At 35.4% G+C, this 14,475-nt stretch overlaps 1 protein-coding gene across 1 annotated transcript in view; it reads right to left on the bottom strand.

Moving 5' to 3' along the window:
- The window catches only part of PTPRN2 (protein tyrosine phosphatase receptor type N2), a 635,649-nt gene that overhangs the window by 335,559 nt on the left and 285,615 nt on the right, over nucleotides 1-14,475 (bottom strand). Inside the window, exon 11 of the mRNA XM_077191900.1 lies at nucleotides 13,816-13,895. Within this exon, the coding sequence (XP_077048015.1) occupies nucleotides 13,816-13,895 (80 nt within the window). The remainder of the gene's footprint in view (nucleotides 1-13,815; nucleotides 13,896-14,475) is intronic.

A 14,475-nucleotide genomic window follows, 5' to 3' on the forward strand; every position in this document is an offset into this window, starting at 1 on the left:
AAGGTGCCCATGGGGTTGTGAAAACATGCTGAGACTCTCTGCTGTGTTACTGACCATTCTGTCGTGACAACTTCCATTTCTGCTTTTTCTCAGTGAAGAAATCTGAGATGGAAAGGCATTTTGGAATGAGGATTCTTAGATGCTAACTGCCTTCTGTCTAAAGCAAAGATTTATTTAACTGTATGGCAATATTCCACAAAGTTTGTTTAAAACTCTTAAGGGCAAGTTATAATTCATTTTGGTACATACGCCCCTACATATAAATATCTGCCAACTGTAACATTTTTGGTTGTTAGCTGCATAACGGATATCAGTTGATAATGGATATCAGTTTAACAGTTTAACCAGATTAGAGCTCTTAAACTCTCTGATGCTCCTTACCTACATCTAACACAGCAAGAAACCAGTATTAAGTGAAAGATGGATGCACTTATTTAGACTGGTAAAGAGTATCACATAAGTAGAAGCAATATGTAGAAAAATATGTAATAAACATCCAAACATTGCCTCATCACCACTTTAATAATCAGAGAAGAGAATCAGCTTCCTTGCCCATACTGTCACTTAGGCAAACATCTACCCAAACCTGCTTTTCTAGCCTTACCACATTTCCCAACTTCCAGCTCTTTTTCATCCCCAGTACTGATTTCAGATATTTAGTTATTCTATGAGAGCTTTGCTGCCAGCAGGAAACAGTGCCTTGGATAGAATGAGAGGCAAAGGAACCAGACAAAAAAGCAGAATTGCAGAAGGACTGAGAAAACCATTGCAAATGTTTGGATCCATCCATGTTCACATCAGAAAACCTGAGAGGGGCATCTGATTCTTCAACATAAAGTTAAAAAAGATATTAACTTACCAACAAATAATAGTTATTAACATATTTTACTAATCATAAGGAAAGCAGAGTATTTGGGAGCTGTCAAGGGAAAAAGATTTACTTGCCTAAAATGTGACCTATCTTTGAAAACATTAAGTTGCAACACAAAATAACACGTTCTATATAAGGTGGATTTCTCAATCTGAAACACATTAAAAATACTTTCAAAATACTCTTAATTTAATATAAAATAACAGCCTCTCTGACTTCCCAGTTCTCAAGTGGAAATGATTTCCTGTGCAAACCCGTTTTACAGCCAAGGGTAGTAACCAGCCCCAGTGTGGTTGATTTTAGCTGCACATTTCCCATTAATGTTAATGTGAGATTCACACTAAATTGCTGCACATGGGTGCAGGATATACCCTCAAGTTGTTAAATGAATGAAGAGAATGAATACATGGGGATTCCAATGAAGAGGAAAAATGCCAAGGAAAGAAATATCAGAAAGAATAATATAATACACAAAATCCATTCAGAGAAGGAAGGATGGGGGAGGAAAAAAAAGAAGCATTTTCTGATCTCTTTCCAAAATCAGTTGTATTGTGGGTTCCCTGAAATGATGTAACAGTTGAAAAAGGCTTAACCATCTCCTATAAAACCTCAATCATGAAATCCAGAAGAAAAAAATAATCTTTTTCTCAATTAAAGTCTATGTTTCAGACTAACCTACCATTTTTAAGACCTAGATTTAAAGCCTTATCTCTTTTTGCTCTGGATTATATGTAAAGGCAAAAATTGTCAAAGGAATATTTTCCTCAGTGCTGCAGCCCCATGGCTCCTGATTGGTAACAGTTCAACAGTTTGTGTGGCAGAGCTGATCAAGGTTAAAAACCACTCAGCAAAACACCAGTATGTTTTGACTGCTACCAATGAAGTTCTACTCCAGCTCTGACTGCAACCACTGAAATATTGCAACCTTCTCTCACTGGGTTTAGGTCTAAGATTTGGCCATCAAATCCTTACTTTCATTTCCACAGTACACACTAATCAGTCCCAAACTATTACTTTTTGATGGTCTACATTCTTTCTCCATGTACAGTAAGAATTTCATGGTCACCAAATACCTATATTGGGTATTTCAGTTCATGAAGCAAAATCAGAGGGAACGAACACTTAATTGTGTGTGAAATCACTGCAAACCTGAGGGGCTGTCTGGAGTTTAGGAGCACAGCTGAACACCCTGAACTCCAGTGAAACCTTCCCTGTTTCTCTCTTACATATGTATATATACATATATAGATACACAATACAGACACTTTCAGTAGCAGAAAGAACACCATGATGAGCGAGAACAATAATTTTTAGTTTAGTGTGATAAAGACATGAATGTAACACCAGGAAAATACAATCAACATTATAAAACAAATGACACATACTATAAAAATTTCCATTGTTTTCATAATTGTATTAAAACAATTATTTGTTTGGGTTTTTTTCTTTCATATTTTCTCATACCTTGCTAAAGTACTTTAGCAGTTTAAAACCCCTCTCAAACAAATCCACGCACAGAGTAGTGCTGGATGAAGTGAAAATGCCCACAAGAAAATGGGAATATTTTGCATGCACTGAATTGAAGTTTTGCATTCATGTATTTGAAATTTCCAGCAATTTTTTTTTTTTTATTTCCAGCAATTTTTTTTATTTCCAGCACCTTTTTAAAGTAGAATAAGTGCATCCTTTTCTTTCCTTCCATCCTTCTCTTTATTAATATTTTAAATGTAAATTAAAAGTATTATCATTATTTATCTCTGTGTACATGTATAGCCACTTACACGCACACATAATAAACATGTCTGATAAATATATGTGTATTCACACACATATATATATAATAATACCACATGTATATATATAACCACATATAAATGCATACAAATATACATTTACTCTGTATCACAGATTTCCCATATTTCTCCAATTTCATATTGGATGTTTACTCCTAAGCACCCATTTAGCTAATTTTTGTGAACTCTGATAAATGAAATTACTCTGTTTTATTGGTTCACTTATGCTCAGTGCAAAACTACAGTGAAAAGTGGTTTCCACAACTTCTAATTACAAAACATTAGCTACCTGAGACTTCTCCAGCTGAGCAGATTAGCATAGATCTTCTCTGCTGACAGCTTTGACCTTCACTCCAGCAAACACTTGTCAAAATGCCAAAAGTAATTACCTGGCTGTTTAGGAAGGAGTAACGGGGTGTAGCTACCCACCTTTTCTTGTTACTGATCTAAAATGTCTATAAAACTTTGCCAAGAGGCACCCTCTGGATTTTGGCATATACATTTTTTTCTCATCTGTCTTTTTTTGGTCTTTTTTTTTTTTCAACAGACTATCAGATATGGGGTATATGATCTCCTGCCAGCCAATCCCATCACAGTTCTGGGGGACAGTCAAAATAACCTACTAGATGGATCTTTCAACCAAAACCATTTTATGACTGCTGTCATCCTGATTTTGTTGCACCAGGAAAAAATATATTTAAAAGCAACAGAAGCAGCACAGAGAAAAATTATCATAATTATCCTATGTTGATGGTACTGCCTATCCTCTGAATTAACTTATATACTACAGCTTATTTTTTTTTTTTCTAAAAAGCCTTTTACTGTTCATACTTCAGATTTACAATTAAGAAAACTGAGCTGCAGAGAATTTACAGGTACTACTTGAAAAATCTATGGCTAGATTAAATCTAGAGATGTCTTCTGACTTCAGCCAACATAAATTCATACAGTTTCTCTTAATCTAGAAAGTTCAAATTTATGGAAAATACATTTTAAACATAACAAAGAGATTTAAAATTTTCCTGAGGACTAGGTAATTCTAAAAGTTTTAAGTATTTGCAGATTCTTACAATGGTCAATTATCTCTGAATCCTGAAAACTACTTTTGTCAGACAATGGAAAACATCATCCCCAGATAAGAACAATATCAAATGGGATAAATTCAACTCAATCTTATCTTGCATGTCATTATGGATATGTGGAGCTCAGGAAAACTCAAGGATGAAAAAATACAAACCCCTTCTTTGGCCATAGATAGTCCAGAAAACAAAGAATTCATGCAAATCAAGTCCCTTGCCTTGTAGTCCCAACATTCCCTAACAATTGTGCACAGTATCAGGCAGGAGCAGCAGCTGCTGAAGGAGCCCCCAGTCCGTAGGAGAAAGACTGCTCAGAATGAAGGCAATGTTAACACACACTGCTGACAACTGTGCCCTTGTGAGCACTGCCAAAAAACTTCTCTTATCTTCAAAAACTCTCTCAAAGCTCTCAAATAATTCCTAGTCCCACTATCAAGAGCTCATTACTTCCCCTCTCAGATACATCCCTCCATGAGCTATCAGCAGCAGAAGGTCATGCAAGTGCCAATTTTCAAGACAGATGATATGTGAATCCCCTGGACCTTCTAACTAAGCCTTTTCCAGCCAGAAACCCCCACCTGCCCTTTCATCCAGGGTCATCTTGTGCCTCCTTCCCAAGATGTCAACCTGTAAATCGTGTTTTAGCAAGAGAACAAATTGCTCCCAGATTCAGAGCAGCTGTCCTTACACTCTGTACCAAAACACCACACTTCTGGAGAAGGGCCTTTTCATGTTATTACTTTTCTCCAGGTAAAAGGGAAAACAGCCTGATTCTCAGATGAGTATATTGATTTTCTGTTTTTTCTCTTGTGCTTTAAATAACAACTATTTTTCATAGACTCCTGAAGTAGCACTGCTCTCACTCACAATTTTTATTCTTTGGCTCATATGAAAGCTATCAGCTAAAATCACAAGACTTCTAATCATCCAATTTCATATATTAAAAATAGGATATTTAGTTACATCAGATAAAGTCTATTTTCCTGTTTGTACCAACTGAAATAGAACACTATCTGTTCCACATTATCCCTGTTCCACATGGTGCCTAGTGTTTATTTGCATGCACGGTTGTAAATCGTTAGGTTAATCTTGTTGTTCCACATTTTGAGAAGTTATAATCAATCTGTCTAATGGGGGGAAAAAAAGGTACTGACTGTTCTTTTCAGGGTAAAGATGAGGTTACAATGCTATCTGACCTAAATCAGAGTTTCTACAATTCCATTCTTTATGCTTACCTAGAAAGATACATAATCATAAAAAAATATTACAAAGCCAAATTATTCTTTATATAAAAGCTGCCTTTCAATGCATTCAAAGATCAATGCATGATCTTGCATTACCAGATTTCTTCTAACTGTTGCATTCCTAAATTATTTGTTGTAATATGCTTGGGATCTGCTATAAACAGAGATAGCATCTTATGTGTACTGCACAAAAATGCATAAAACTTTATTAAAGGACTATAACATTTAGAGATGTCTGGAATTGTATTTATTATTGCTGTATATGTCACAATGCATATATATTTCAATTTTCCAGGGAAATGTGCTGTTTATCATAAAAATGTGAAATGGAAACAATTTGGCTAAATAATATGATGAAATACAACATTAAGCAATTGTCTTGGGGTTGGGGATTTCTGCTTGCTTTAAGTCAGAAATAAAATTAGTTCTCAAATATTTTAGTGTGGGGACTTTTTGATGCTATGTACACAGTGGGACCCCCCCCAGTACTGCTGCTATACAAAAAAAACAAAAGTATTTTGTTTCAGTCACACATTCTCTGTGCCATGGATTATAGAGCACCTATTTGTTCATTTGCACCAACTGAAAATTGTCCTACACATAAAAGGTACGGGTCAGTTTCAAACATTTGTGCATGGAAATCTGTAGCAAGTTTAAATGGAAAAAGACTTTCCACTACCATAGTCAAAAGTGTATTGGGAGATATCCTTGTCTTGAAAAAAAACCACTTTGCACTCCAACTATAGAGCAGTTTTATCCTGGATTATCAGCTCCATAGGTGTGAAGAAGCCAACTGCAGGCATTTGGTTACTTAATAGTATCACATATGGTAATATTTATCAAAATTTAAATGTTTGTATTTTTACTTGCTCTTAAATTAATTTTGAATCCTTAAAGAGCTTTAAACATGTTAGCAAAGGACGATGTGAATAAAGGAGACTTATGCAGAAGAAATCAGGATTCGCACCAGAAGACTTTAAGAGAATCTATCAATAGAAAAAAGTATATCTGAGTTTGTTACCAAGCAGCAATTACAATTATGGAAGAAGCTTTCCAGTGTACTAAATTCTACCATCCTGACTTCCACCAATCTCCCCAGATTTACATGCAGGATCTATGTATGGCAGCTCTATCATCAACAATGTCTCAGTGATTCTGTGGACATTAGTGATGATTTCTCTCTCAAACTTTTACCCACCTATGATAAATATCACTTCATATAATCTATCATTTCTCTTTGAATGTAGAGGCAATCTAGACAACTATTTTTGAATAAATGCCTAACATTTCAACAGCTGCAACACATTTAGATGAATTCTATTTCCACTATTAAAATGCATTTAGATATATTACCAGAGGGCTCTTTAAAAAATTCAGCTTAAAAATTTCTATTAACCTCTAAACCATGACATAAATTACTTAAATGGAAGACTTATTTTACCAGTCTCCATAGGCCTGCTTACAGTTTTCAGAAAAAAAACACCTAACAAAAATACATGAGTTTCAATCTAAGCTTCCATTCTGCTATTTCCATTAAACCTGTGTTGTTCAGGTATTAATTACTGTATTCCACAATATTCTAATATCTACTCTACACCAATGGTGTGTTTCTCCTTATTTTAGTTTAATTGACAGTTTTCTATTAATGGGTGTAAATAAGAGGCATGAAAATGCAATGACATAAACTATCATTGCTTTAAATTAAAGACTATTAACTACATAATGCTAATTAGCTCTTTTTGTTTTCCTCCCCAGTTTTACAAAATTATTAAGTAGCTTTACAATTCCCAATAAGCAGCTGGATTTAAGGGTTTATGCTGGAATAGATGACATGACTTTATAAGTTGAACAGGAGGAAGTTCTGCAATTTTCTATTAAAACAGAAAGTGATTTTAAAGACAAGAAATATTTCTCTCTAAAATTAGATGCCTCATAGTTATTCTTAGAGGAGAGAGGTGTATGTTCAAATGAATTCTACCCCTACTAATCACAGATATGAATACCATAATTAGAAGGAAGTCCATGGAGAAGAGGCATAACCAAAGGTACTTGTTATTCTTCAGGATTGAGACATTTTCTGAACAGTGGCACTTTTCACTTGTTCTATTTTTCAACAGAAGAACAAGGTGGGAAAGAAATGCCATCTTGAAAACTCATTAATCATTGTATCAGACATTTGGTATTGCAGGAGACAGTTCTGTTTCTGAATAATCTTCAAAGCCATAATGACATCCTTTATTCAGCAATGGACGGATTCGAGGAAAATAATTCAGACAGATTTGGTGATACAGTAGGTGAAAGGAAATTGATCCACTACAGAGAGCTCAGGAGGTGAAGAAGGACAATGTGAACTAAGGAGGCTTGAGTAGAAGAAATCAGGATTTACACCAGAAGACTTAAGAGAGGTAAGAACAGAAAAAGACCTGTCAAATCTTTACGTTTCACATTATAGACCAAGGAATTGTAATCCTACTTAAACCAGGGACAGGGCAAGTGAAATCAGATGAACCTCACAGCCTCCTGGCTACGTTGTTCAAAGTTTCTGACACAGAAGCTGTCAATTCTCTTCAAAGATGAACTCCAAATTATTCACAGACACATTCTTTGTTACCATCTCAGAGAGCAAGATATCTTATTGCACAGTCTACAAAAATCTAGATAGAGAGAAGGAATTCACCTGAAGACTTTAAACTTGTTGTTTACTTCATCACAGCTGAACTGTGATCTGACAGTGACTGACCAATGAATACTTTCAAAACAACCATCACTGCTCACAGCTGTGGGGTAGAAAAAGGATCCAAGACACTCTGCCAGCATGGACATGTTGGTGCCTGAAGCAAGAGTTCATCTTGCTGAGACTTCTCACAAGACTTGCAAAGCTTACGTCAAGAGTCAACAAGAAAACCAAGGCTAGCTACAGTGATTTTGCTTTTTGAAATTGAAATTTCCTCCTTTTGATGACACAGAATTCACGTCTCCTGCACTGACAGCCACCATGAAAAACAAGGTGGATGTTATTAGCAAACCAGCACAAAAAAATACTGTCAAATTTCATGATGTCAGCAGGAGAAGCAGTACACTGGAGGCAGAATAAGGCATAAATACTTTCTTCACCAACTGAATGCAGGCTCACAAAGAGCTCGGCCATTGAGTCACCCTAATTAAGAGCAGAACTATGATATCTTGGACCACTTTGGACCATATGATATCTTGGACCATATCCAAACCAATCAGACACCAGCAGCTGGAAACACTACACAGGGTAAGTTACCTCTAAGGGGTTTGAAGTATTCATTTAATTCAAAAGGACTGTTTAATGCTAAAAGCGAAGGATGGTGTTTTGTCTGTTTAGAGCTGCCAACTTCAACAAAAATATTCATATACACAATAGAACTTTTTGACATTGAATTTTTTGTCATGGAAATTTCAGCTCACAGCTGGGACATGACCAAAATTTGTAGATGTTAAATCTCAAAATCTGTAAGATTGCAGATTTAATCATTTGCAGTCATTTAAAACTGCTGAGAAATTCTATATGTTTTTAATATATTCCAATAATTTTGAGGCAGTGTTTTTATTCAAATCAGCTTGCTGTATTGCATAATACAGTAAAATTTGAATAACAATACATTATGCTTTGCATTTTTGTGTTTCAGCAGAATTAATTTTGTGATGTTTTATTTTCAGAAATAAATCACTCACAGAGGAATGATTTTTAGACAAGAAGTTCATATGATTCAACAACCTACTCTCTAAGTCAGGATAATAGTCCCCTTCAGACCACATGCAGTGTGAAAACGTGAATTTCACCAACAGGGCACAGCAAAGTAAAAAAATGCCCCAACCAAAAAGAAAAAAAAAAAGAAAGCTAACCACAAAACCATCCAAACCAATGGTTTAGTTTAAAGTTATGGAAATTAAAATTGAAAAATTTTCTGTTCCTATATATACATTAAATAAATCTAAATTTCTGACCTTCCATACTAGTGTGTCTCACAAGTTATCTTAGGCACAAGAACTTGCACACAAGACCTGTTAATTCCCTAATATCTAGTTATGCACAGCCTTTAACTGTGCTGTCTGTCCCCATCACTACCATGCCTACACCATGCCCACAGCCCTTTGCTTTTCAGTCTTCACCTAAACACCTAAAATGTTGCACTTCAATATAATACAAAAAGAAATGTGAACATGACTCTAACACTAAAAGACATTTCAGCAGTGCTGAGCATCTGTTCCCAAAACTCTCCTACATCTCTTTTCCCTGTGTTCAGAATATAAATGACCATTACAGATACCTGATGCCAAAATTCTTTGCTTGGAAACTTCAGAAGTTTCCAGTTTTCTAATTATCACTGTCCTTGCCTAAATGGTAGGATTCTGGACTACATACAAAGCAATTTCATTCCTTATTTCTACATCAAATATATTACAATTTTCTATAGAGTTATCTTACCGATAATTGTTCTCTGCTAGGTTTCTCCTGACCTTTAAACTGAAGAGAAAAGAAATATACATTTGTTTGTCTAAATGATGTCATGCCAACTGTAATTACTCCTAGAGCAGGTAACTAATGTCTTGAGAAAGTTTATTTCTTCAAAACATTGAGATTAAATTACATTGCAGCATTGAACCTGACTCATTAAACAGAAATAGGCCAGAGGACAGCTACTTGATGAAACATGTATTCTATCATTTGAATGCCAAGGAGTGTGAAGCTGGCAAAATGTTGGATGTCCTGCTCTAGAACAAATAAAGGTATTGTTAATGTGAGAAAACAAGCTATTCACAATTTTAAATTACTCTGCTGTCAGCTTCCTCATATAATTACATAGCCCTAGAAACTGAAAAAAAACCCCAACCAAAAGTAACCAAAACATTTACACAGAATTGGAACCGTGAATTACCGGGAAAAAAAGTTTTATCAGCAAGAATTTTTCTAAAGGATTTCAGAGAGCTTATTTTCCTTCAAGACAGGTCATGTGTGCACCAAGAATAATAAATCTCAAACTCCAAGACAACAGAGACAATCATTTTTATCATCATACTTCCATATCTCTGTTTTCTAGTGGATATTTTAAGTCCTTCACCTCCCTGCATAGTTACTAAATAGTCCCATGTCTTCTCTAACCTGCACATTTTTCAAACTCCACAGAGGAGGGTGGAAAACTTTAAATATAGTTCCCTATATTTAAGCCTTAAGTAGTGCAAGGAAAATATGAGGTGTATCCATTTTGGTTACAAAAATATATGCTACATGAATAATGAGACCAAACTGCTGCACAGACACTGTTCTTGTGGCTATCAGTGAGATTTGCATGTACATAACACCTGCACAAATAGATTCCTTTTTGCAAATCTGAATAATTTACATTCCTATGTTTATTATGGCATCTGATTACCTCAATTTCCAAATTCTTTTCATTTCTAAGGATATGACAGACTGTGAAATTCTTCTGTCCATTTGGTCTGTTCATTTTCTGTAAACAAGATCTGCTTTCCAAGCTCCTGGAGGGATGTCAAGTTCCCTAATAGCAGTACAGCATGGAATTATGCATTTACCTGTGCCTACCTTGGAAGTATGCATTGATTTATTCTCCTTTGGCTTCCCTTGGTAAATTAAGTACTTGGAATGCTTTTCTTCAAGACACTGTTGACTTTAAAAATTTATAATTACAACTAGAGCCTAAAAAACTTCTTATGTAAGTATATATTGCTGTTGATTTTTTAAGAGAATTTATTTTTGGCTTAGAGATCTGGAAGTAAGACGTTTGCTTAAAATAAATGAACTGATTAGTGAGTACATTGACAAGCACTGCAACTTCATGAGTTAGAAAGATAAGATACTTTTTAAATTTAAAATATTTGAGGGATGGATATATTTGTGAGCTCTTTTTATTTTTTTAATGTAAAGGACAAACACAAGGTTTAGTTATGACAATACTATGGCCACACTGAAATACCAAGAGGAGCTTATGTAAAACTCCTATAAACATCTTTCTGCAGCCATCAAAACCTGAAAGTTTTAATTCACTAAGCAAATAGAAATTTAAAAAATGCTTGGGATGTTAATGTAATAAAGAGTAGATAAATTACTGTATAAAATATGAATTTAAATTGGTGAATCTGCAGAAATTCTTAGAATCATAGAACATTATGGTTGGAGAAGACCTCCAAGACCATTAAGTCCAACCTTAACCAAATACCACCATGCCCACTGAACCATATCCCAAAGGGCCAAGTCTGCTTGGTTTTGAACACTTCCAGGGACAGTGACTCCATCACTTCCCTGGACAGCCTGTTTCAGTGCTTAACCATCCTTTCAGTGACATTTTTCTCAATATCCAACCCGAACCTCCTTTGAGACAGCTTGAGGCCATTTCCCTTTGTCCTGTTGCTGGCTGGGAGAAGAGACTGACCCCCACCTGGCTACAGCCTCCTTTCAGGCAGTTGTAGGGACTGATGAGGTCTTCCCTGAGCCTCCTTTTCTCCAGGTTAACACCTCCAGCTCTCCCATCCACTCCTCACAGGGTTTATGTTCCAGATCCTTCACCACTTTGTTGCCCTTTCTCTGGGGTGGCATTATTTTGTCCCCAGAACCTCCCCACTTTTTCAGTAGCATTTAAGTTAAAGAAGTTGAAAACAACTACTTTGATTCCAGTGGTAAGCAAAACCAGAATGTTATATCTTGAGTTTTACTGAAATAAAAAAGTTACAGCATTTTTTACTTTTCAGAGTAGTTTGCAAGGAACAGGCCAAGGCACATCAGGAACCTCCTGGACTTGATAATGTTTCCACAGCCTTGATAAATTTCAGTGGAGGATGTCAATTCCATTAATTTTCTTATGTGTAAATTTTTGAATACATGTAAACCTTATTATCCACAACTGGAAAAACTATAAACTGCATTCTGATTTATTTTAAACCTGCCTTCTGCCAGTTTCATCTGTTCTTGCACTGCAAAAGCAATTATACAGTCCTGTCCATATTCACTGTGCAACTCTAGAGCTGACAGACCTTTCTCATACTATAGTCTTTTTTTTCTTTCCAAAATAAAGTTTCCTTTCTTACTGCACCACTGGTTATATGGAAGACATTCCATACTTATAGTCATGCCTTCTGCCTTTCCCTGAATATTTCCATTTCAACCAGAATTTCAAATCCATCTGACGTATGAGAAGCAGTACTATATGTCGTATTTAAATAAAGGCAAAGGACATATTTATGGAAGAACAAATGATATTATTCTGTTTTCTATTCCATTCCAAATAATCCTTAAAAAACTTTTCCTCATTCAACTGATAATGGAGACTGAACTGTCATTTTCATCAAATTACCCATTACTGCACTAAGTACATTACTATGTAGACCTTGTATGCAAAGCTATTTTTTCTCCATATGAAATTTTTACAGTAATTTACAATGAAATTCATCTGCCATTTTGAGTCCATTCACTCAGCTTTATTCTACATTTCTAAGATCAACTTTCACCTTTAATACTGTGAATAATTCAGTATTAGCAGGATTTCTCACCATCCTGCTCCCTCCCTTTTCTAATTCACTTATAACTATGTTGAATGTTACACGCTGAGCAGAGATCCTTAATTTTTTTTTTCACTATCTTAGCCTTTTAGAAAACTAATACTTTTTTCCTAATCTCTGTTTCTTGCCTCTTAACAAATTAGTGATTCACCATTTTTCTGTTCCATATTCCACATTCTAAGAAACAATTCATTTCCTTAGAAACTTCTGGGAAGACCTTGTCAAAAGCCTCTGGCAATGCAGGCAGGCTCTACCAACAGCATCATATTTGCTGATCCTTTCAGAGAGATTCAAGAAGTTTACAAGACAGGGAAGATCATTGTTATAAAAAAAGCCATATTAAATTTTCCCAGGAAAAAAAAAATCATACCCATTCATGAGTCACATAATTCAGTGCTTATTGTAAATTTGTAGTTCTGACAGTACACATTTAGGGTTTTTTGACCCTGCTACTCTTTAATCAAAAGTTAACAAGACCCTTCTCCAGTGCAAAGGAAAATTCTGGCCTAGGAGCTACCCCAGTTTTTTCTGTAACTACATTCATCCATGGTGAAGCAAAAGTAGAAGTTAATAAACAGATTGGAACTCTCAGTGTTTATTTACATGAACTTTTCTTGTTTCTGTTTTCAAGCAATATTGCAACTTGTTTACTTCTGATTTTTAAAGTCTATCAATTGAGTAATTTGGAAAGAAATCAGTCATAAATTCAGATACCTTGCAAAAATTGGGTTTTGCAGTCAACAGCTCCATAATACAGTTAACAGCCAAGCTGAAAAGGAGCCAATAGGAGTCCTTAGAACAGTGGAACTTGCTCAGAAGCAGCTTAATTCTAGAAATGCAATCTTTACTTCCAAGATTAACTTGTCATTGAAATAGTTGAAACAGCACAACAAAAAAGGCGTATTTCTATCATTTTTTGCTCCAGAAATTAAGGCTAAGGTGTAATAACATTTTACTGAAAAAAGTATCAGAAAAGTGATCATCTTTTACAAATGACTAATGTGTTTTTATGAGCTTTTGACAGCACCAAAGAGTTTTTCACCTCACTGGAACTTGATGACAAGCCTCTATTTAGTTTTCTTGACAAACAAGGAAGTCTCAAACCGTTTTAATGGACTTAAAGATGTTAAACTTCAATTTTTCATGTGCCACTCACCACTCAATTCTCTTCCTCTTTAAATGTCACAGTTCTGGGAGAACAGGATGTGTCTGTGCTGTTTGCAGTGGTACTGACTGCTAAACAGACGTGGGGAGTCACACTTTGGGAAAGGAGGACAAGGACTTACCTGCCTCTTTGGCAACATCTGCAGTTGAAATATTTTGGAGGTTTGAGCGCACTCGGAAGGTCACAGCTGGTCCCAGCACGCTGAAAGAGATTATTAAATGTAAGATTCATAATCAAGAGACATGGCATAATATCCCTTATCAAAATAGGTTTTTAAAGAGAACCTATTAAGACACCATTTAGCCCTCTTCCTTTTGCTTCATTAGCTACATTTGCATACATTTTTATACCTCTTGTGGTTTCCTTTGTGTATTTTGTGCCTGTCTGAAAGAATTTCAATGACATTAACTAAACTTCAGAACACTTCTGTAAATACTATTCTTATTATGAAGATGGAAAAATGGAGGCACTGAAATTGCTATTCAGTGAAGTACAGCATAGCTCATCACTGGAATTCAGCATCCAAAGAAGATTACATGTACTTTCACATTTATATTCCCAATATCAACACAACTTCAGTTCCTGTTGTCACAACTGCAAGTCAGAGGGACAATATAAAAACTCTGAATATTTATCTTAATCATATTCTGCAAGAATATGTGTGGAGAAGAGATTCTGGACATATCTGATCCAATAGCTGGTTTTGACCAGAAGAATACCACAAAGTATTTATCATTTAACAACAGAGAGGATAACAACTTCTGAGAGGAAACTATTTGAC

The sequence above is a fragment of the Agelaius phoeniceus genome, chromosome 1 (assembly GCF_051311805.1).
Source record: "Agelaius phoeniceus isolate bAgePho1 chromosome 1, bAgePho1.hap1, whole genome shotgun sequence".
Taxonomy (NCBI): domain Eukaryota; kingdom Metazoa; phylum Chordata; class Aves; order Passeriformes; family Icteridae; genus Agelaius; species Agelaius phoeniceus.